The sequence below is a fragment of the Euwallacea fornicatus genome, chromosome 2 (genome assembly GCF_040115645.1).
Source record: "Euwallacea fornicatus isolate EFF26 chromosome 2, ASM4011564v1, whole genome shotgun sequence".
NCBI classification, from domain to species: Eukaryota; Metazoa; Arthropoda; class Insecta; order Coleoptera; family Curculionidae; genus Euwallacea; species Euwallacea fornicatus.
In genome coordinates, this window is record NC_089542.1 from 2,305,873 (window position 1) to 2,329,815 (window position 23,943).

A 23,943-nucleotide genomic window follows, 5' to 3' on the forward strand; every position below is an offset into this window, starting at 1 on the left:
ATCGATTTGCAAGGACATGAATATTTAAATGAAATGGGAATTTGACAAGTGACTAAGGCACTTTTAAGTGATGGTAATAAATAATATGCAAGTAGAGTTATACATTTTTCATTCGCCGCTATGGTATGGATTCTAGTTTGTAAACTCGTTTTGGTAAGTGCGTCTTTGTTTGCTTATAAACGGTTGTTAATGGGTCATAAATCAATCTGAAGGGTTGCAAAGGATATTTTGTTGTTAGATACCCTTTCATGGTGTGAGGCTAATAAAGAAGAAATGTGATTTTTGTCCGGACGTCTAAGACAGTGCAACTTAGGTCCAAAATTTGGTAAAATGGGTCTGAGAATTGCGCCCTTGCTTGGTTATATAGGGCTGTTAATGGGCGATAAATCCGTCGCAAAGAAAGGGTTGTAAAGAATATTTTATGGTATGCTCTTGTCTCATGGTGTGAGGATAATACAGAAAAAGAAATGTTACGCTTTTTTGTCAAAATATTAGAGTGCAGCTTTGATTTAAAATTTTGTTAACTGGGTCAGAGAATGGTTATAAATTGCCAGAGGCTTTTTTTGAATTGGATAATAAATAATCAAGGAATGATGATTCGCATCAGGTACTGTAACGAGAGCTTTCGCAACGTTCCACGTTACAAAAGTACAATGTTACGAAAGTCATCCACTCACTCCATCGCTGAAGGCCCCCCTCAATAAACCCCCCAAACCTTTAAATTCGACATTTTAACGCTAAAACTCGTCTAAAAGTTAAATTTTTAAACCTGCTCCATGAAAACTTAACTTCGTAACCGACTTTTTAATAGTTTTACGACTGCACCTTCAAATTTTCTTAAAACCGAACTTGCTAAAGTTAATTTTTAAGCAACTCCCTCACTCGAGGAAAAGGTCAGATTCCCTGCATCCTTCGTTTAATTAACTTTCTATGAGTTGTTTTGAGCTAGAAGATGCGAGGCCCATACATCTCCGCTTGTCGTTAATTTGAAAAGTTCCCTCGAAAGTTGGGACTAATTTCTGACGGGAGATATATGGCCTGGACATGCCGCAACTTCTTCCCGGAGCACATATGAACTTTCAACTTCAAAACTCAAGGAATATTGAGGGACATCGCTGAATTAATTAAGCGATGTAGCTGCCACTATCGGCCGTTCCACAAATCACGGCCTTTTATCTGTTCGATACCATTGTAAATGGCGCAGTCGGGAGGATCGCAGATAAGCTGTGCGACGGTCGAGGCCCCAGGCGCTATCGTCCTGATGGATATTAATTGGGATTATTATTTGTTGTTGTCCGGTTGGAAATGGCTCGCTTTGTTCCTGTATTGAAAGCCACTTTTTTCGGCAATCGAGAATTACGAGTATGACAGCAAATGAAGCAGCCTTAGGAAGAAGGTTAAGGTTATTTGTACGTTTTTATCGAGCCTTAGCCCTAAGACGGTTTCAATTTTCATGAATAACATCTCCCATCATGAGTTGAAGCGTTGAGTAATTTCTGAGTTGCAAGGGATTGCGGAGACAATCTCTTGTGTGATTTATAACTTAAAACTTCTCGTGAGTTTCTGAATAGAGTTTCAGTTTAAAATCAATTTAGAGGCCATTGGTCGCTCATTGTTTCTAAAAGGTCTATTTGCACCTCTCATTTCTACTGAGGCGCGGTTCTGGGTAAGTTACTCTATAGAAGTCCAACGTTATCGACAAACCACTCATCGTCATCGTGTGATTTTCTCTCGGATAGAATCAGTGTTCCCGAAAATCGGAAAATTAGTTTTTTTTGTTTATGTAGCGGTCTGAGATTACTATTTCCTCCTCGGTTTCCAATTATCAAAGTGCCATTTAAGTCATTATTTATCACCAACTACAATATACGTTGTTTTCAAAACTAAGTGGTTTAGATAGATTCGCTCCTTATTTAAAGTTTCAGTTTCTTGCCTAAAGTTTCTGCTGATGGAAATATTCGTTTTTGCTAAACTTCCCGAATTATCGATAAATAAAATTTTGCGGTACCTTTCCTCAAGTATCCGTGTTTCTTGAGTTAGCGAAATAATTCATTTCGTTGGTATTATGAAACTATATGTGTCAGGTGGTCCGTAGGGCTCAAAGCCAATTTGGAGACTTGAAGAGCTTCTCAAAGCGGGCCCCTTCCCTCCTACACACCGCATTTGCACTCTCCCCTTAAATGACTTAATTTGTAAAGGAAACGAGGCTCGTAAACAAAAGAATCCGGACATTTTTCATTTCGCTGATGGCGGCTTCCTGGTGGATTAAGATTGCGGCGTGTAAAAAATTCCGCTTTTGCCGCCACTTGCATCGAAAATGTACATTATTTAAAGTAATTTTTTACTGCCGGGATTATGCCGGAGATTTCGGTGGGGAAAGCGATTTTTTGCCCAAATGGGCCCGGGGGGAGCCTGTCTTAAACAAGGGCAAGCCTGCGCTGAGCGTTCCTCTCAAACTGGATGAATATTCTTCTGGGGCAATTAAAAATAATGATCCAAGAAAAACGCCTGCTCCGACACCCTTTCAACGCTAACGACCCGTTCGTAGAGCCACAAAAAAGTCACTCTCAATAACTCAAATCATCGTATAGTTCCCCGTGGCCTAAGGAGGGCCCCACTTTCGAAAGAATCACAGAGGACACATCTCCGAGGCGGGCCCTTAAATAAAAAACGAAGACGAGGGCCTCGGCGAAGACAATGGTCCTGGCCTGCCTTATTATGTTATTAAACCCGCGACTGCGTTTTGATTTTTTCCCTAGCGCTCAAGCCCAGAGACGGACTGAGAACTATAAATACCTCAGTTTAGAGCCGGCAAAGGCTGAAAATAGACCCGTTAATGCGCGTGTTTTCGGAAAGATTATGTGTGTCTACAACAAACCTTTGGAGAGTAGATTTATGGCCAACAGGTAGCCCGGTCTTCCCAATGACGTTTTCATTAATAATTCGTTATTTTTAGTTGTTTTATGATCAGATTCAATGCTTAAATATTAGATGCATAATTCTGCAGCCCGGCTCTATCTCTCCGGCTCAAAAAGACGACAAATCCGTATATGCTCCCTGAACCGGCAAAAACAAATAAAGCCGAAACTGAATCAACAAAAAGGAGAGCCTCGGAGAGGGAGCGCTTTCCGTCGAGATCGTTTGACGAGGTGGAAAGCGTTTAAATTACCGGCCGGTGCATGTGGATTTCCGCCCGTACGTGAAACACACAACATCAAACGGGAAAATGTACGATTTGAATGAAAACGTGCACTCCACACACCACTTCGCCTCGTCTAGGGAGCCGCAAATGCCGGAACTTTCGAGAAATGTTTAGCGCCGTCTATCGCACCCGCAACTCCGCAACTTTCATTCGCGATATGTGAGGTTTATTATGAAAATGTTTATTGAATAATCAATCCAGCATCATCATCAAATCTTGAAATTGAGAATTTCACCCACCATTCGTGAAGCTCTCATCAAGAGACGAGAACACGTCTTTATAATCGAGACGCAGGACTTTAATAACTTCATCTTCGGCGTGGATTTGTAGGTCGGGGACGGCTTGCATAAGCGGCACTCGACCGCACGATGTAACTGAATTCCGGTCGAATTGCGTTTAATTCAATTTGTTTCTAGTTTGCTTCACTGCAACCCAAACTGCTGTTGGCAAACGGGCGATCGCATTAAATTCTTCTTATGTACAGGGCCGTTCAAACTCGACGCCCCGCTCGTTTCATACGAAAACTGATTGACTTGGCAAAGTAATTTTTCCACCACGTCGAATAGGCGGACGCAAGCTAAAATAACTGTTAAAAGCAATTAAATATGAAAAGCGACGCTTGGTGTAGCGACGCCGACGCTATGTTTTTTAAAAAAATGTGTACATTGACACATTCTAAACGTGAGAGCTTTTATTCACTTAATATGTTAATATGTGTTTGCGATTAGGTAACTAATATGTTAATATTTGTTTATCGTATGGCTTTTAAATGATTAGAAATTCCAAGACACATTTTATGCAAAGCTTGTCCCATTCACTGGGTATTTAACATTATAGTAGTGTTGCACCTCGCCGTTCGACGATGGTAAATCAAAGCAACGGAATCATACGAGTGCAAACAAACTTAAGTTGTTTACTGCAAATCCTCCCACCCAGAACATAGCGACAAAATGAGGAACAAAATATTTTGTTTTCCAGGGAGGTGCTTGAAACTTGCTCTGTGGTTGGTGCCCTCCCCCCGCCTCCTCCATGCAGCACCAGTGCACGTTGCGTGCCCCATATATCGGAGTCGGTGCAAGAACCAAATATACGTTGGGGGAAAGGAACGGAACGCTTGGTGCGTCATTTTGCAGGTAATTAAATCAGTCAAGAGTCCGAAAAATAAATTTACTGAGGGCGTCATTTTGGGACTAAAAAATGCCATAACTTCGCCGCCTCTGTTTTAAATTTGACGTTGTAAGGGCTCAGATTGTAGGAAATTTCACCCTACAAGCGATAAGAATTGTTTCAGAACAATTTCTCGAGAAAAAATCGTAACCTATTATGGGTTTGGTTGTGAAAATGCTAAAACTTGAACTTGTGGGGGATAAAGGTACGGCAAATTTCACACAAGACAAAGAAATATGGTTCATGGAGGGAACTCCATGCAAGCAGTCTTCACATCAGTCTGATGCGGCCCATTCTCCATTCTCCCCCAGGTATACTTATAACGTCGTTTCACTCGGGGTTATTAACATATTTTTTAAAGGAGTTTATTACGTGAAACGTGCGTGGCTATGAGCCGGGCCTGATTACCTTTCCGCGGTTGAAGAACGAACCTCTTTTTACAGTGCCACAACGAAGACGTTATTGTAACGTCGTCCTCGATTAAGCCCTTCACGCTCCGACGTTTGACTGAATCCAATTTCGTTCGAATTTGTTCTGTTGTACGAATGGTGCGGATTTCCATGCAAATTCGGAAGATCAAATTTCCAATTACGCGGGCGATTTTTTATTTTGGGAAAAAATCTGCACAGCGGGCCATTTTTCAAACTACAACGGGATTAATGGAAAATCGGGAAAACTGAACGTGCTTTTAAGGTTTTAGAACTGCGCCTGTAGGGTCAAATATTGATGTATTGGAATACCATGGGACATTCCAAACAGGTCGCTATGCTCACATAATACAATCAGCTGGATTCCAAACGAGTAAAACAGGTGTATGGTGGCTGCGCAATATCCAGTTAGGGGGAAGGATACGTTAGTGAAAGTGTCTTGATAACGAATCGAATGGAGCTTGTCAGAAATGGAGCAAAAGCAATCTGCGTGATACCAGTGAGGGGGTCTTGTTGAAGGAGGTGTGCGAACAATTAATGCAAGAATCGAAAGGGTGGGTCTTATGAAAGCAAGGGAATGTATCAGTATAGTAAATGAAATGTTAATAGTGGGCGTGTGGAAGGATGACTCAAAGAGGGCGTGTCAAAACTGGGAAAAACTGAACCGGCTTGATGCTCGAGAAGAGCAGTCGGAAGGTCTTGTCGAAGAAATTGGAAGATTATTGAATATGAGGAACACCCCAAGTGGGCGTTTGCGGTTGGAGATTTGTTATAGTAAATATGGGATAATGTACTAAAGATAACATGTCAGAATATTTAAAATTGGTATAAGCATGAAACAAGGATTTGAAATTTGCAAAGTGGATGTAATGCAAGTCCTTCTCTTTCCCTTTAATTGGGTACTTCTTCGTCACTTCCTTAGTATTTTTTCAAAGACACTTTTGCTCACAACATACATAATGACATTAAGGCCACCAATAATGTTTAGCGAGGGCGGAGCTTGTTAGCATTAAAGGGGAGTGACAAATTAAAAGGGGCGTGACTTCCTACATTCTATGGTGGATTGGTATTTCTCCTATTGACATTTCTTGTCAGTGAGGAATATTTCTTTGGACTTTGTCTTTCTTCTGTGGACTTGAACGTCAAGTAAACCCCATTGAATATCGAATAATCTTTGTCGATGCCCTAAGAACCAGCTGCCATTTAAGGAATGCAATCCTAAGCAGTTCCCACTTAGAAACTTTCCGATTTCAAGTCCAAACAAACAGCTCCTCAGCCAAGTGGACAAAGGGCGATATTTTGCAGGACATTGCGGACGACGTCGTTGACCTAAACCGAACATGAATCGGGATAAAGCCTCGACCGAGGACATTCGGCCAGCTTAGCTCGAGCATTTGTTTTAGGATAAACTTTACCACTGGATCGGGCGATCGATAGCCTCGTTAGCGCCCAAAAGGGGCGCCCTTAAGAAGTCGCGCCACTGTATAAATCCGGCCTCGGCTCGACATCCCATTAGGCGGAAAGCCAAAGTCTTCGTGCAACTGCACTTTTTTCGAGAATCTTTCATGCGGCCTTCAGTGCATTATTTGCTTGTTTTGGAGTTAGGAAACGGCCCATTGGTGATATTCTAGACATAAAATATTATCGGAAGACTAGACAAATGCCAACAACGTCGAAACGAACCGAATCCAACCGACAGCGTCAGCTCTCACAATCCTGCCAGCAGTGCTAATTAAGACCGAATAAGCTTTGTATAGGTTATTTTAAGTGCTAAAAAATTGAACAATGATAAGCAGATCTTCGCCCCTATTGTTTCCCACAAAAGCGTTGCGCCACAATGTATTATCTGAAAATAATTCAAAACGCGAATCCGCACGGAAACGTTAATTCATTCACACTCTCGTAAATTCGAGAATAAATTGGAAACTCGCTTATCTGGTTATTTTAATCAGCCGCCCTTTTAAAATAATTAAATTCCCCCGATGATACGGAATAACGCGTTCGGGTTTCGGCCTGTATCGACATGGAAACTTTTACGACCGATTTCGGTTTGGAATTGCTCTCTTCGATTTTTAATTAAGTTCGTTATTTCAGTTATTTAGGTAAAAATTGACGATTTCGTGGACGATAAAATGCAACGCCCTCTGGTGGGCATCGCACCGCCACCCACTTATGTTATCGATACTTCTCCCCATGACTAATATCCCATCAGAGGCGATTAATTAAACAATCTTAATCGCATTCCAACAACTTAATTGGGTGATAGAATTAACGGCTTAGAGCCCCCCTGGCGGCGCCGTCACGAACTGAAACAGGGGAAAAATGAACGTCTGCTAATTTACGGTAATCGGTCGTTTTTTTATTGTGGGAACGAGGCTCCCTCTCTTGCCCCGGCCGTACACTACTTAAGTGGCTTATCTAAATTGTTCATTTAGCGTTAATCCTCCGGTTATATTATGTAGGGCCGTCGAGGCTTAAGTCGTCATGCGAGACGTCAATTAAATTAATTATGTAATTAAGAGGAAGTGGTATTAATTACAAACGTTTTATAGAGGATTGGCAGCTTCCTGGTGGGTTACGGATTATATATGCTTGCCTGATGACGGCGTTATTATGGAAGAAGCAGGAACTGATCAGTATGGCTAATAAGACCGTTAATTTGAATTGACCGCGTCGATACTAAATTGTGACGCAGTTTTCGCAATTTTATTGTCCAATGGACTAGGTCACAGTTTGAAATTGCTGCTTGGCAGTAGTGCGGGCCTGCAATTTGATTATTAATTATTCAGTTTTCCAACAGATTTTTACCTTTCGGTTTAATCCTGTCGAAACTCCCGAGCTTTGATCGTTAAAGGAGGAACTTTTAACCTGAAGTTAACAGAAGCTCAATGCAATCCTGTAAATTCACAAACTTGAAATACGTTCGTGGCCTCTGCGGATTGCAGATTTAGTTTACGCAGATTTGAAAATTTTCATCTTCCATCACGCCTTACATCATATTACTTAAAAAGAAAAAAAGTAATAGAGGTGGGTGTAAGAACTTATGCGGGAGATTTATTCACAGTGAAAAGTAGATTTGAAACTTCCTATAATATATGGTGTGTCTACCATTAAATACTCCACTTACAGGTTGACGAAAAGGTTCATCATGTCCATAAACGTGCCAAATGAGCCTTTCTCGCAGGGAAATTGACTTCTTCACTCGAATTGATGGCGGTTTCGTCTCGGTGCGTCGCACAGTGGCTCAACACGTGTGACAAACTAGGAACACGCAACATCTGGCCATTTAATACACGGTTATAAATAACATGGAGCTTTGACAGGAGGAATAAGCCAGTCGTTACACTCCCTAAATGCCTAATTTGCCCCCTTGTAACGATATTTCGTGTACGTCCCACGCAGTGGTCACCGACGGCTTCTGCTGGCCAAACGCAGCTATTACAACGCTTTAAACTCCGATATTAAAACAACAGTTTAAATTTAAACTTGTTGCGTTTTAATCCAGGCTGACAGAGATGGATGGCCGTTTCTTTGCATGTTGAACGTTTATTCGAGCTGTTTATATTAAAAGTAACGACGTTATCGCGCGCCATTTCGTTGCAAAACACCCCCGGGGATCGGGCGATAAATAAATTTGCGCAATGCACCGATTACGATGCCCAAAATGTATGTGCTCCCCGGTTTGATTTTGATTTAGTGCGATTTTTGGCCGCCGTTTGCCCTATTTTCTGGGCAGTAAATTTCCGAATGTTGTAACAGTCAAAATACGCGAGATACGCCAATGAATCCAAGATGAATCGGGGAAGTAAATTATCGAGAATAAGTGCGAAAATGAAACGACAGAGGTGTTGAAAACAGAAATTGAAAGAGAATCGGGAAACTGCAGATTCTTTAACGTTTTGTGTCACTCCCCTGCACTGGAGCAAAACCTCTTAAAATTGCACATCACTCACTTTGACTCTTAAATTAATAATGAATTGCAACATCTAAATGTTCAGCACAAAGCGGCACGTTAACGATTTTATTTCTATGGAAAAAAGATGATATTTCACGAATGTGTATTTACTAAAATGATTACTTGGGCTCAATGGGGAAAAGAACATCGAGGCAATAAAATTTGTCACTTCTCCTATGAGTAGGTTCCGTGAGAGTACCAAAATCGGTGAAGTAGCTGCTGCGTGTTGAAGCGCGGAATAGCAAAAAAGACCCTTCTGACAAGTTCTCACACAAAACACGAATGTTTCCCCGGAATACGAAAAGCGGTCGACAGCACAAAAGTACCACGACACGATACGTAATTTACGTGGTACCACTTGCGAGTCGTGACTATGTGAGGTCCGCGCAGCCCATATTTTATACTGGGCGACGTGTCTATCTCCATCTCCCCTATCTGTCACATTAATCTAATCTTTTAGCATCTCTCTCTTAATAATAACTTTAAATTTATGATGGCTCTTTTTCGACATGACCATTGTGCCTTGTTAACGGCGAGGTGAAAGTACCGAAGCGGTACCATTAGGTTCTGGAATTGTGGTCTATATTGCGAGGCTGTGGGAAACTGCGAGGAAAAATGACCTGATGATGCCAGTAAAAACGAAACCATTCATAAATCAAACTGCATATTCCGTCGGTTGGGCTTTGAACGAGGCAAACAGAACAACTCAATTAAAAATCCCGGCTGATTAAAAGCAAGTGTGCAATTTTCCGTATCGTAAATAACCGGGAAACGCGATGTTTATTCATGAAGTTGCGTTCTCTCTTTCCCTGGAGACTGAGTTATCGGACACTGACCATGATAACCATTATTCAACATGGAAAAAAATTCCATTTTCAGCCTTTTTCTTTGGAAGGCATAAACTAAGTTAGTAATACTGCCAAAGTATGCAACTCTCGCGGAAAACAAGTTAAGTAACGCTTAGAGCAAGAATACGGAAAGTTGCACCGCTTTGATGTTTTAAAGTTCCTCAGATACGGTTTCTGGCAGGAAATTTGATTCTTTAGGCGAGTCAAAGGGAGGAAGAATGCCTATTTACGAATAATAAATACCTAAAGGACTAAGGAACTTTGAGCACTAATCCGGGAGATTTTAATTAAAATATTCTCCCTTTTAAGCTATGAGTAAGGCAAGAGCGATTGCTGCGTGGTAGCAGCTCCTCCCGGGCAATGCTAAGGTATTGGGAGCGGCACCATTTAACTAAATATTATTGACCAATGGAAAAATAGTATATAACCGTGACGAATGCGGTCAAATAAAGCGTTACCAAACCGCATTTCCGCAATTTACATTGTTGGCGGCCGCATTGTCCCGGATAGGACAATAAATTCGGGTGCGTTACACAATGGGCCAACATTTGTAAGATTTTTACGTGTTGAAGAATACCTATGTGGGCATAACGAGTGCTTTTGTTAGAAATGTCTTAGAATGCGGGCAGGACACTAAAAAGCTTAAACGGGACAGGTAGATGGCTGTCGCGCTAGAACCATGTATGGATGAGGAATGATCGTTTCCTCCCGGGGTTGCAGTACTTATTTGAAGCTAAACGCGTACTGTATCTTAAAAAGTCACAAATTCTGTCAACGTTTCTTAATTCTTGTGGAGAAACTTACTGAAGTTGGTACAAGGGCCCTCACTTGAACCTCTCCCACAAACACACCTCAAAGCAGCTACAATATTTAACGATCTAGACTTCCCAGTACGCAAAACCATCAATTCAAAGCCATAATATTGCAATTACGACCAGAACTAAAAGATCCCTTCAACATTATGAAGTCATTATTGCCCGATCATCGAGATCGAAAGAGATATTCCACTCGAAAACGTAATGATCTCTGCGGTTGATTGATTATCCAATCATTAGGCCTGATATATATGCAGCCAATTATGAATGGTTAAAACGAAATTCATCAAGCCGAACACGCCGGCCACTCGGCCTTCATCTGGGCATAAATTGTTTATTACTATACTGGGTGTAGCTTCAGGCTTCATACATTGTTAAAATCAAAGACCGAACATGGAGAGAGATTTAGTCTCATGAAGACGGTTGTGATTCGGTGCAGAGCCGTCTTTCAGAATTTTATAGAATTTAATTCTGCCATCTGTCATGAAAATCATTAATATTATCTGTCATCACAAATGATATCCTTTCTACAGCGTGTTAATGAATACGTGTTACGTACTTATAAAGCATACAGGGGGATTGAAAATTGACGAACTTTAATTAATCAACTCGCATGCGTAAACACACCGTTTCCAAATCATGGCTAGACTTATTAGCGATGTTCATATTAATCAAACACGGCAAATGATTCACCTGTATGCACGTGGTTTCTGTGTTTATCTTGATTTTTATTGTCAGCTGTCATTCTTTTGACAGCTGTTGCCAATTTTGAGGTATCGGATTTGTGAGATTAACTGAGTTTTTGTAGCTTAATTTAATCATGGGTGCATCCTGAATGAGCGCACATTGAGTGATTTCGGGAACATGATGTTACTTTACGGCCAAACTCACTGTAATGGTAAAAGAGCGGAATAGCTTTATTTAGCTCAATTTTTGTATAGGCCAATATCAAAATGTGAGAAGGGCGCGTTATCCCTTGAAAATCCCTCTTTTTGTGTTTTCTTCTGGTACCTACAAGAGTGGTTACAAAGGTCTGAATCAGGTGAGTGCACCGGTCTTCTTCCACATTCTATAAGAGAGCGACTTTCGACAAATCAATAATAAAAATACACTTATTACGTGAATTTTTGAACACTAACCGATATTTTCGGCGAAGGCCATCGCATAGTGTTTGCCAAAGTATTTCAGTGAACACAAGAAACAGGAACAGTAACAGTTTATAGGGTAAACTGTAGAGTTCAGAGAAATTATAGAACCATAGAATTTGCAGAAGAGATGCTTCATAGGGTTGAACAAGATCCATCAAGTAGCACTCGAACTATTGCAAGGGACACGACAGTTAATCATGTAAGCGTCTGGCAAATTTCGAAAGGACACAGCTCCATCCATATCATTTCTAACAAGTTCCAGAATTAAGTCCAACTTGTTCTCAAAGCTACCTTCACCAAGGAGGGAATTTTTAACTCCTGCAACAGTCATATTTGGTCATATTGACGAAAACTCATATGGTATTCGGTCCGCCAACTTTCAACACAAGTTCGGAATCAATATGTGGGCTGGTTACTGTTCCTGGCCATTTGATGGGACCGTACCTTCTTCCACTTCGTCTTACCGCTCCCATGTACTTAAACTTTGTGCAAGAAATCTTGCCCGAATTGTTGGAAGAAGTGCCTTTGGGGATTCGTGGTCAGATGTGGCTACAAGATGGAGCACCATTCGCTGTTCGAGAATGCTTAAACCGAAAATTTGGTCAAAAATGAATTGGAATAAGGGGATCAGTTGCGTGGCCACTACACTTTCCCGACCTAACTCTCCTCGACTTTTTTTATGAGACCATAGGAACAGCTTTGTTTATGAGACACCCGTCGAGTCGGAGGAAGATCTATTGGCGCGTATTATGGCCGTGGCGCAAGAAATACAAGCAAGAACTGGCATCTTAGACAGAGTGTATCAAAATATGATACACAGATGCAATGCATGCATTGAGGTTCGTGGTCGCCATTTTTAACAATTATCCTAGTTATTTCCAGATTAAAAGGTGTTATGAGTGTCATTTGCCATGTTTGATTAATATGAGCAGCACTAATAAGTCTAGCCATGGCTCGGAAGCGGTGCGTTCTCGCATATGAGTTCATTAATAAAAGTTGACTGATTTTTAAGTCCCCTGTATGCCCTATGGGTATGTAACACGTATTCATTAACATCCTGTATAAACTCGAAGTAAATCTTTTAGTTTTTTAAGCCACTCATCAAGGAGGTAATGATAGAACCAAAAAATTTCTATATTAGCTGTTTGTGGTGTCCCTGTAGGGATTTTGAAAGTACGAGAGTAATCCCAGAAGTAATCGACCTAGCACTTAAAAAGAAAATGGAAAATATTACATTATTTCTTAATATAGTCCCCTTTGAGCTTGACAGATTTTTCTCTGCGATATTCCGTGGCTTCTACGCCCTGTTTTGGTTTCAAAATAAGCATCAAGTTCGGACTCCGTCTCTTTATTATTAGCAAAATTCTTTCCACCGAGGCATTCTTTCGAGTTCGGAAATAGAAAATAATCTGAGGGTGGTAAATCCGGCGAATGGGGCGGCTAAGAAAAACGGTCGACACCAAGTTGATTGATTTTGGCCATCGTGACGGCGGAAGTGCGGATTTTTCGATAATATTCTCCGTTCGTTTTAATTTTCAACAGAAAAATGGCCTCCTGCATGTCAGGACTTCTCGGACTATCCTCGTAACAACTTAGTGCAGTTCGTCGATTAATCACCTGCAAAAGTCGAGGAATAAATTGCGAAATTGAGTATCCTCAGTGTCTAGTGAGGCGAGCGTACGGATGCGATATAAAGACGTGAGGCTTTAATGAAAGATGCAACAAAACAAGAGTCTCGTCGACGTCGTCTTCCTCGACGACTGACACAATCCTCGAAGATCTTCTCGAATAATGGCGGCCGTTTTTCCAGTGGCGCGATTCGTATGTAAATAAAATATGCGCCCGATTGTATCCAAGAGACGATATTAAGTGATATTTATATACGTCGCAATGCACCAACATTCAGAAGGCACTTCACAGACACACAGTCGATCCGTTTGAATCGCGATAGCTTATTAATCCGGGCGCAATAAAACTCCTCCCAAGCCGCAATAAAACGAGGAGAAGTCGTAAAATAACGAATAAATCGCCGACAACTTCCGGGTAATATTAAAAACTCATTCCCCCACAAGGGTCACCGGTGTTTGCCTTGTTGGAGAATTTTTTCGGCTACGTGGAAAAGCTAATTTCGCTAACGCTCGCGCATCAAAAGCCGCATAGGGAGCGAGTCTTTAATAAAACTTTTTCAAGTCGGAGTGTATTTTCCAAACTCTGCCCTGGCATAAGACTTATTTTAATGAGTTTCGGAGTTGTTTCCCTGGGAGAGTTCATGTGGGAGTAGCGCTATGCGCTTCCACGGCATCATCTAAGAAAGCCGGCTCGTCCATAAGACCGAGAATGCGGTCATCACACTACTGGGAACATGTCTCTTGGAATTATCCAGCATGTCTAATTGAAGTAGAATACATATTTCCCCTCGAAACGTCGTTTTCTAGTGTCCCAGGCCAATTCCGGTAGGAACTTGCCGGGGTAGGCCTGCGCATTCACCCGATTTGGGCCTCAACGAGTATTTCCTTGAACACCGAAAAGATCGGTTAGTGGTCAAACATTTATGCAATAAGTGCCTTTTTGGGAGCCGCGCCCTTATGGAATGCCGAGAAAAGCCAGTGGGCCCACCCGATTTAGACCTTAGTGACCACTTTCGTAAATACCAAACGTAAGCACAGAGTGTTTTTCGGGAGACAACGCGCTTTTCTCACATATGAACATTGGCCGAAGCCCCGACCCGGTTTAGACCTCATCGAGTCTTGTCGTAAATATCGAAAATATACTTCATAAGTTCAAATTTTGACGCAAAAAGTCTTTTTCGTCAGGGTGATTTCAAAACTTTCTCTATCTAGGAAATGTCGATAGAACTGCCGGTTCAAATGTGATTATTTCCATCACAAATCTCTATATCCAGTTTGTGCCCAAGTAACTTTATGAAAGTACTCACCGCAAAAGCGTCGCAGGTTTCGATGCCCAAAACTGCATCATCAGAGCAGAATAGAGGGTCGGCGGGTTGCAGTGACGGCGGGCGCGGAGGCGGCGGCAGCAAGAACTCGGGGGGCGGCCCTGGACAGTCGCAATCGGCGGTACCGGCTTCAATGACGACGTCCCACATGGTGGGGTCCTCTGGGGTGGAGGAGTCGTCGCCGTAGACCGCCGCGGCAGGTCTTTCCATAGACTTCTTCTATCCCTACAAAAAAAATTCTTCTAACTAAAAATATCTGATCGATTGTCATGTGTTGACTAGATTTGACAGATTTGGATCTATCATAACGATGTAATAATTTTTTGCTTTGCACGGAGGGGAGGGCGCAAGTTGTTGTGAAAAAATAAACACATTCGCGTTAAAAAAAGGTTTGCGCCCATCGCGTCCAGTATTCAAAGAAATAACGCTTTCAATCTTATGCCACTTTGTTTTGCCTCCTGTAAAAATTTCTACCCTGTGCCTTGACCTCTCTGATATCTACTTTATAAAGCGAAAGAACTCGTTCCTCTTTCATTTAAATCCGTGTTTTTGACACCCATTCCCGGTCTACTTTCGGGTCTTTTCAGTGAATTTTATTCGGTCGACCCGCCACGAAAAGGGTCAAGGGCCCGCGTAAATAAAATATCAGCCCTAATGTGAAAGTCGTGCTTTTAAAAACCCGAATGGGAAATCGGCCTGGGCCGTGAGCGCAATAATGACCGAATCAAAGTTTGTCGAAAGCGAGAAATATCGAAAAAGTTTTCCGATCTATTGATAAGGGCTCCCTCAAGGGCCATTGATGGCGCGAGATTAGTTATCGACAGATCCTAAAATGTGCATCATTCAAAACTCACGACTTCCTCGTTCTATAAATCACGGCCCTTCGGTCACATGTTCAGCCTGACAAAGAAATCTGATACTGCGCTGAAATGATGCTTTCGCAAATACCTGTTTACATAACTGTGATCCCTCGATGACAGCCGAGACCCAACGGATCAGGTTACCATACACTAAACTTCCTCTTTAAGATAGTTTTTCCCGTAGGCCGACTCGATGGCCAGATTTAGCTCTTGTTGATAAGAAGGAAGTTGTTCTGCGAACTAGCCTGCGGTGATATTACAACGCGCATTTGCGAGCTGAAATTAGCATATTATCCCACTTGTGTGGTAAAACTGCGTACCGAGAAATTAATGTCTGTTTGGACCTTACTTGACCGACAAGCCCCGTGGATGTTCAATGAGCCTCTGATTCTAATTTTCTCAAGGTGATAAACGATCATTGTATGATTTTTCAATTTCCTGTAATTAGTTAACGATGTCTAGGTGTAACTTTGACTTAAAGCAATTGAAGGTACAACGGTGTATCGCTGTAAAGATTCATCGGATGTTGCAGAATCGTACCCTAAGTCCATTAGATTTAGCTCTGCGAGATATTCATGCAGGCCAAGCTAGTTAGAGCATCTCTTTACTAAGCAAGTTCACTACATATTGATTAAGGAGCATTGTTAGAGAGAAAGCAACTGGACCGTGCAGACAAGGCAGAAACAATCTAATCGGAATTAATACAACATGGAGAACGGAACTATTCGGTGCAACGGCATTTGCTCTCGAGTATGTTGTTCTACTCGACTGCGACATGCCTCGATACATGCTTAGCACTAATTATCGTTCAGAAATTTCGCCTCTCTTCCCTATAGAACAATAACGGCTAATCTATTAAATAGTTCGTTGTTTACTACTTTGGAGAGCTGCGGAACCCCTCATGTTATTTCTAGGGTTCGTACACCCCCCTTTCCCACCCCGTTGCTGAAACGAGTGCTTTTCACCAGCTTTTTCGCTAGCAATTTTTACCCAATTAAACAGCACAGTTATTAACAGGGATATTGGATTCATTACTTATGGATAAGGGCCAATTATCGGGTACGCGAGCTCCGATAATTTTGCTTCCAAGTTTCGCGAGTCCAGAAAGTTCTAATTGCGTTCCAGGGGCTTCCATTCGAATTTACAACGAAATTATCGGTTCATTTTATGGTTAATAACAGACTTGACGGCTCATTGTGTAAATCTATCCCTTTTGAGCCGACATCGGCAGCAAATTCCCCCTAAATTCTATTTAATCGGTCACTTGGTCCATACGCGTTCCAGATTTGCATCAAAGAGAATTTCCTTATTTCCGCGTTCGTATCAATTTTTCCAGTCATTTAGCTTTGAGCACGGAATTATGAGGAAATTGGGAGAGAGTTAAATATTTTTCCGTTCCATTTTGTATGTTTTTTTAAAAATTTTTTATATGAAGTGTGGCACAGATTCTCAAATGAAAAACGTGAAATCGCTTTCGAAACGGCATTGACCTGGCCATTAAGTTCCCTTCATCTTTTCTCATTTAACCATTTTTCTCTATTATGGCCAGATAATGAAGAAATTCGTCATCGCGATGGGTCGCACAAAAACCTATGAATTGCAAGCAGCAAAGCGTGGCCATGAAGGTCGACAGAGCGTGCAGTGGTTTGAAATAATGCACATTTTTGAATTTGTCATTGATGTAAAATTTCAATACCGCGCCTTTCTTATATAGCTTTCTGTTAAATAACTTAATAAATATGTTTTCTATTATAGGAATAAAATACAATAAATTTCCTATTATATTTTCTTTCATATTCTTCTGAAATTAGGTTTACCTAACTTTAAAAACAGAAAATAAATAGAGCACCTAAAAAAACAAAGGTTTGCAAACTTTCATCAAATTTGAGCGGTAACTGTGGTCACAATTTGACATGATCGATTTTTTCGCCCAACTTTCCATGATTTCCGCTCCGAAGGGGTACACGTTAGGACACAAGCTTATGGGAAGAATCCCTGTTGTTTTGAACTCAGAAATACGCTCCTAAAATATTTGCATTCAATTCGGCATCGCCCTGTAATCACCCTCTGTGTATTTTTAAATTTATTCATTTTCAGCCGATATCGGAGCGGAATTTATTAACTTGGCCCCCTTGCGCTCCAGATCTTTGTCCAAGCGACTTTTTCTAATTTTTTGTTTTTAGCCATTTTGCCAACGATATAGCTTTCAGCACTTTTTTCAAGGTCATCCAAACTAAGCCGGACAATTTTACATCGAGAATCGCTTAAACACAACCAATTTGTGCTTTTTACGATTTCATAAATGTTTTCTTTTGGTACAGATGATGTGATAATGCTCGCCTAACTAACAACGTTTCAGGTCAAAATCTGATTGGAATCTACAAAAACACGATACATCATAATTAACGCAGAGCAAAGTCGCTGCCAGAAGCAGCACCGGAAGTTGTTTCTCGTGTCGATTAAGTGATTTAGCTTCGTACATTCACAACCTACGGTCAATTTAGCTTGTAGATTAATAATGGTTATTGATGATTCCGTCTGATAATTGAGCGGGTTCGCAGTATCAAAAAAAAAAAAAGTTCTTGGATAGAAAGAGTTTCAGTTTTGTCCATGACGCATGAAGACAAAACTGATAAATCGAGTCAAGGTTCCAGTTTAAATTAACCGTCAGGTTTATTTATTGCCTTTGTAACCCAACACGATAATTATCCCCCGAGTTGTGTAAATAAATAGTGCATTAAACGAACTGATGTTCCGCGGATCGACTTTCCGACGGGTTTGGCCGTTCGCAGGCGTTTGGTAAACAAAGCTTTATTTGCGAAAGGTGCGTTTATAGTAAATCTGTAACGGCAGTTTGCGACTCGTTAGACATTAATTTGGCCAAGAACGCTTTCGTTATAAGATTAAAAATTTATAAAACCCAAGAAACGCAGATGGGGATGAAGAGACGAGAGATGACGAGGGCCCGAGTGAGGGTGAACTTGGGTGCCGTGTGGATCATGTTACGCCAAGAGGCAAGGGGGTGAACTCTAGTTTTTCCGTTTTGAATAGAACTCGATAAATATACAAACGGGGAAGATACCACCTCAAAAATGCTATATTAAATTTAATTTATTGAAACAATGTCAAAAACGAATAAATCATTTTTCATTACGTTTAATACGCCTCCTTCATCGTTTTGGAAGTGCTTCGAAGAAAAAAATCGGTTGATAGTGTGTCTAGCCACTCATGCATCGTCCGAATCACTTCATCATTAGTTTGAAATTTCTTCCCACCTAAGGCTTCTTTAAGGCGGCTAAATACATGATGATCACTGGGGGCGAAGTCAGGCGAATATGGAGGATGTGGTAGACGTTCAAATTTCAAATCTTAAATGACTGTCGCCGTTGTGCGGGCAGTACGTGGTGGCGCATTATCGCATTGCAAAAAGACGCTATTACTCAGAGGTCTTCGTTTTTTGGTTTTGACAGCAGGTTTCAGACTGTTCTTTCGAAATTCTGAGTATGTAGCGCACTGGCTGGCAAGTGTACCCTTAGAAGGCATGTAGTTTTCCAAAATGACCCTCTTTAGCAACCCAAAACAGGGTCAACATAACCTCTCCTGCCGAGAGCTGGGTGCGAATCATTTTCGGCTTTGGTGAGGAAGCGTTCATTTCTTACTTTATGGATCTGGAGAATTTCATGCGTAATGTGATGTACGGAACCATCGCTCCTGTTTAAAATTTTAGCGATTTTTACGACCACTTTAACTGCTGAAATTGACTCATACGTGAGAAAACGATTTGCTTGACCAGGTCGTTGAGAATCAACTACGGAAATCGGCCTGATTTGAAATTTGTTGCTCCATTCATTCACTTGTTAGAGCGACAGTTGTGAATCTCCATACTGTAACTTCATTCTGAGATGAGTATGGGCACTTCGCAAGAAACGAATTACAGAATGTTGCTATTCCATAGTACAATGCTCTAGTGGAGTTGCCATTTTGGAACTACCAAATTGTGAACAACTTCATTTGTTCCTACGTGACGATTTTTGCTAGGCGTTGTACGTCTCAAAAATAACATATCTATCAATTTGTAACATGGGATTCCTCGCGTGATTTTTTGGACAGGCTTCGCAGTTTTCAATGGCGTCTACCCTATAGCAATCATAGAGATAGGTGGGTGCTGGATGAGTACTATGACGTAAGCATAAATAAGAGAGCTAGAGAGTTGTCAAGGGATTAAAGAACGGAAAGCTTATGTCAGAGGAGGGAATACTAAATGAATGGATGTGGTTTGTGTAGGCAATTGGAGATATAATGTTAGCGTTGTGTGCCGGATACTGGGAAATGGGGGGCCGCTCCCAGCGTTATGGGAATGCGTCAGGTTGTGTAGAATGTCAAAATGTAGGGAAGGAATTAGGGTGATAAGTCTAACGAATCTGAGAAAGGTGCTGGACAAGATAAGAAACGAAAAGATAAGAAGTTGTTACAAACGAGAAACGAAATTAGGCAACCAGCAATTTCGATTTAAGGCGAGAATGGAATCGTTTAAGACGATGGCGTAAGGAGCACGACGGAGTTTTTGGAACAGAATGAAGGAACTAATGCACATGATGGTGGACATAATCACCAGAAGGTGTAGGGTGAGTGTGGGACTGAAAAACTTCTGTTGAAATTTTTTGATGGAGGAGAGTCGCAGGAGAAGGTGCTGAGCGCGGTCCTCCGCCAAAGTCCACTTCAGAACCCACCATGTGGCTGATTTGCATGACCGGTTGATTTGACAACATCAGGTAGCTGAAAAGGGAGAGGGGGTGCATATTTAGTCATATGCGGACGACCAGGTGTTTTGTTCCAAGCTAGAATTTTGAGAGAAGTGGAAGGTGTAGATCAGCTCGTGGAATAGACCGACTGCTGTCAAATAGACGAGATTTTTACGTTTCAAACCGCAAATATCATAAATAAAGAATGTCGATCTCTTCTGAAAGATAAATTTACCTAAACATGAAGAAAACTCATGATCACTGTAGATCGGACGTTCGTAGGTGCCCCAGACGAATATAGGGATCTAAGCTTGGAAAATCGTAAATGAGAAACTTCGACTCGTGGAAAAAATCTCAGAAATCAAGTTAATCCCACGGATTTAAATCCAGCAGTTTTACAAGCTAAGGCTGAATATTTTTGCCATTTCAAATTCCTTGCTGAACGGAAATACTTTGTCCTAAATAACGCCGAAATGAAATATTTCGTCTAAGCATGAATTAATATCTCAAGAAACCTTTAGAGCTTCACAGAGCGCAAAACAGAAGTAAATTATTACTGCTGCTAGAAGTCGAATCCGCTCCTTCAAGAAGCCATATTGGAAAATTAGAGATATTGCAGAACCAAATTTTTATTATCCGATTACTATGTCTGGAATAAAATTTGTTGATTTACCAGAAAGCACAGACGAAAACGAATCTTTGATATTTCGATTTGGAAACTGCGCACATCATTTCTCAGAACTGATTTCCCCGTTTATGAGAAAATCAAGTGAACTAACAAGTTTTAGATCTGAAAAACATCCAGTGCAATACGCACCTCCATCAAACTTTGGTAATCCACCCCAAGTCACGTATAAAATACAAAACATCCATTATAGTCGCACTTTCTCCTTCACTGTGTCACCATGGAAACAACTCAAAATTTCACTTAAAAAAAATCGCGTCTTCACAGTGGCGCGTATTGTACTCGTCGCGGAAACAGCGGACGATCAACCGACCATACCCCCACGACGGCCAGAGCCAGACTCAATTCAGACCGGAGTCAGACAGCTGCCCGTTCGAATCCCACTCCCCCTCCCCTTGAGGGCCGGCCAATGGAACGGTGAATGGGATTAGAGGGGATAATAATGTCATTATTTTTCATTTTACAGTCGACCGGCCGCAGGTAAGCGCGACAATGGTGACCCACGTGTCGGGAAGTTGCTGAAAGTTGGGGATTTTGGCGGGGGGAAACCCGCGAGGGGTGACGTTTTGATGCGGAGGAAGCAAGACAGGTGATGATGAGGGATGAAGGGTTTTCGTCTCAGAAAAGCAGGCCGAAGTGCGGCAATGTGATTAAAAGAAGCGTCTCGATCTTTCGAGGTTCGAAATGTTCGCGTGAAAATTTTAATAAAAAAATATGAGATCGCGTAAATCTAGGTCTGCAGGTTGCACGGTCCATTTGGGCTTTAATTTCCCTCTCCTGTCGCTAAGGGCAGTTTTCGTGATGGATAAAAATTTCTAGATTTTGTAAACTGACTTCTTCTTTTCACAATTTGAAACTAAAAATAAACTCAAAAAAGCAAGCCCAAGTCCGCGACTAATAGCTTTTCGGATTTTACCGTACCTGACATCCTCAAATTGGCTTCGATCTTTAATCCGTCCTGAAAGGACCCCTAAGTACGGTCTTTCTCCCACTTATTGTTCATTAATCGCAGTCGGAGAAATCGCCCGACCAACAAGTGGCCCTTTGTCCATTTTCGTGTACGCTGTGTTGACTGATGATGACTCGGCAAATGACTTAAAATAATGAACTAGTATCGATATTAATCGACGCTTCCAGCGCCGGCTACCTGATGCTCTTGCCTTTTTTGACTTGTAATTGGATCTGAAACCTTTCATTATTAATTTTGGAAGCTAACTAACTGGAAGGGCCGCCGGTAGAGGACAATGGGAGTGAGACATATCTGATGTCCCAAAAATGGAACTCGCTTAATATTAGATTTCAATCGACGATGACTGTCGAGGGGGCATTAGAATCCGAGACAATAGGTTTTAGAGTTGCTTTGTTGATGAGTTTTGACCCATTTTTTGAACATTAGGGTTCTAGGTATTCCAGACTTCAGACCGGGTGACTTTTTCCGCAGCTCCAAAACGGTTTAGGCGAATATTCCCATCGAATGTAACATAGAGCGAATAATCGAACGCACCAGTCAAGGATTAAAACAAATTGATCGTTAACCGGCGGATAACACGATAAATCACGATTAATCGTTGGAATTTAGATCGGGAATATTGAGCGGTCTGACAAGAAACTCAATGGTTTGATATGAGAGTTGAAAATGTCAGCAAACTGTTTTCAATTGGACATAGATCGGTCAGTCCTTCAGGCCATATAAGGGTATCTTAGTTTCTGCTGTTAAATATTACGTGCAAAAAAGTGTTCTAATTGAAAAATTTATATTTAAACAGTGCAAAATTAGATCAGTAATCGCTGGAAGTTTTGCATTAGCAGTGGACAGCATTATCGATTGTTTCTGGAGGATCTCAAATCTAATTTACCAAGAAGCTTTTAGGCCATGAAACCAAAATAAGAAAATTACATCAACGGCGTGCTTCAAACACACTTAAAAGCTCATCACCATTACTTTCCCAGTCGATAATTTGATAACTCCATTAGAACACGTCCTCCTTGCGATCGGCCATTTGGCCTGCTCGCATCGCACCAGTCGCCTATTAGAAAATTAGCAACATAACGATGTCGTGTTGTAACAGTTGGCCTAGATCTTTATTATAATCCTCGTCGACAAAGAAACGTATTAACATTTGGGACCTTCCCGTATTTTTGCCCATATCAGGGCTGCGCCATGTGTTCTTCGAGTTTACCTGTTGTTTCCATGGATTTTTGATTCGAACTTTTAATTTAATATTGCAGGCCCGCCCGAAATCCCATAGGGGTGATTTGTCGACAAATAAATGTCGAAAAAAAAAACACAACGCCAAAACAAAAGCGACGCAATTATCGAATATTGAATTTCAATTTTGCCATTTATGTTTGGACTATTTCGACCTACAGGATATTTTATTTCGTCACGTGATTTGATAGCTGACGCAAAAAATATTAAAAACCAATTTGACAAATTCGTAATTATTGCGAAAGATAATAAATCTGCAAATGCGAAAGTCGCATGCATTCAAATCTGGCGGGCAAAATATGAAAGGGAACAAATTATTTGGACTTAAATCCGGAGTCCACGTCCCATGTTCTCTAAATTTCCAAACAACGTCAACCCTCTAGGATTTAATTGCGTAAATAATTTAGAACAATGAAGTTTTATGCTTTCCAGATGATAACGCACGACCCGAAGGGCCCTTGACAAGTGCCCGTTAAGGGCCGCGACCATAAATACGGCGCCTGATGGCCGGAGTTATTTTAAACAAACACCTTAATCAGTGCTTATACTCCACTTCATATATTTACTCAAATCTCGAAAACAAGAATTTTATCGCGGCCTGTTTGGCAGCCCGTATTATCGACTTAGCAGTGTCGTACACCACGCAGATGGTATCTGCTTCTCCTCGACAGGGGCTCAGGTAGAAAGGACTGGAATAATGATGGCAGCGGTCGTCGTTTTATTTTCTCTGTCGTTTTTCCTAGAAGAGGTGATTTTTAATTGTCTTACCTGTATTTGAGGATCGAAATGACTAAAGACAGTGGCGGGTTTACAGGAAAAAATACAAATTCGCCAACGCCACTGTTTTCGAGAGTTCCAGATCTAACCGGTCTGCGCGATCTCGTAGGCAAAACTGATCGAGAAACACACGGGTTTTCTGAAGAGTTTGGAT

General features: G+C 41.3%; 1 protein-coding gene and 1 long non-coding RNA gene across 2 annotated transcripts in view; one reads left to right on the forward strand and one right to left on the reverse strand.

Annotated features, from left to right (window-relative positions):
• pxb overlaps window positions 1-21,160 on the reverse strand; it is a 51,554-nt gene extending 30,394 nt beyond the window's left edge. The window contains exons 1-2 of the mRNA XM_066295392.1: window positions 20,936-21,160; window positions 14,499-14,741 (exon numbers count right to left, since the gene is read on the reverse strand). Of these exons, the coding sequence (XP_066151489.1) occupies window positions 14,499-14,726 (228 nt within the window). The 5' untranslated portion in view covers window positions 14,727-14,741; window positions 20,936-21,160. The remainder of the gene's footprint in view (window positions 1-14,498; window positions 14,742-20,935) is intronic.
• On the forward strand, window positions 11,235-12,936 carry LOC136346640 (uncharacterized). Its single transcript, XR_010733338.1, has 3 exons — window positions 11,235-11,762; window positions 11,820-12,594; window positions 12,649-12,936. It is a non-coding gene; the product is annotated as an uncharacterized lncRNA (long non-coding RNA).
• Window positions 21,161-23,943: the final 2,783 nt, after the last annotated feature.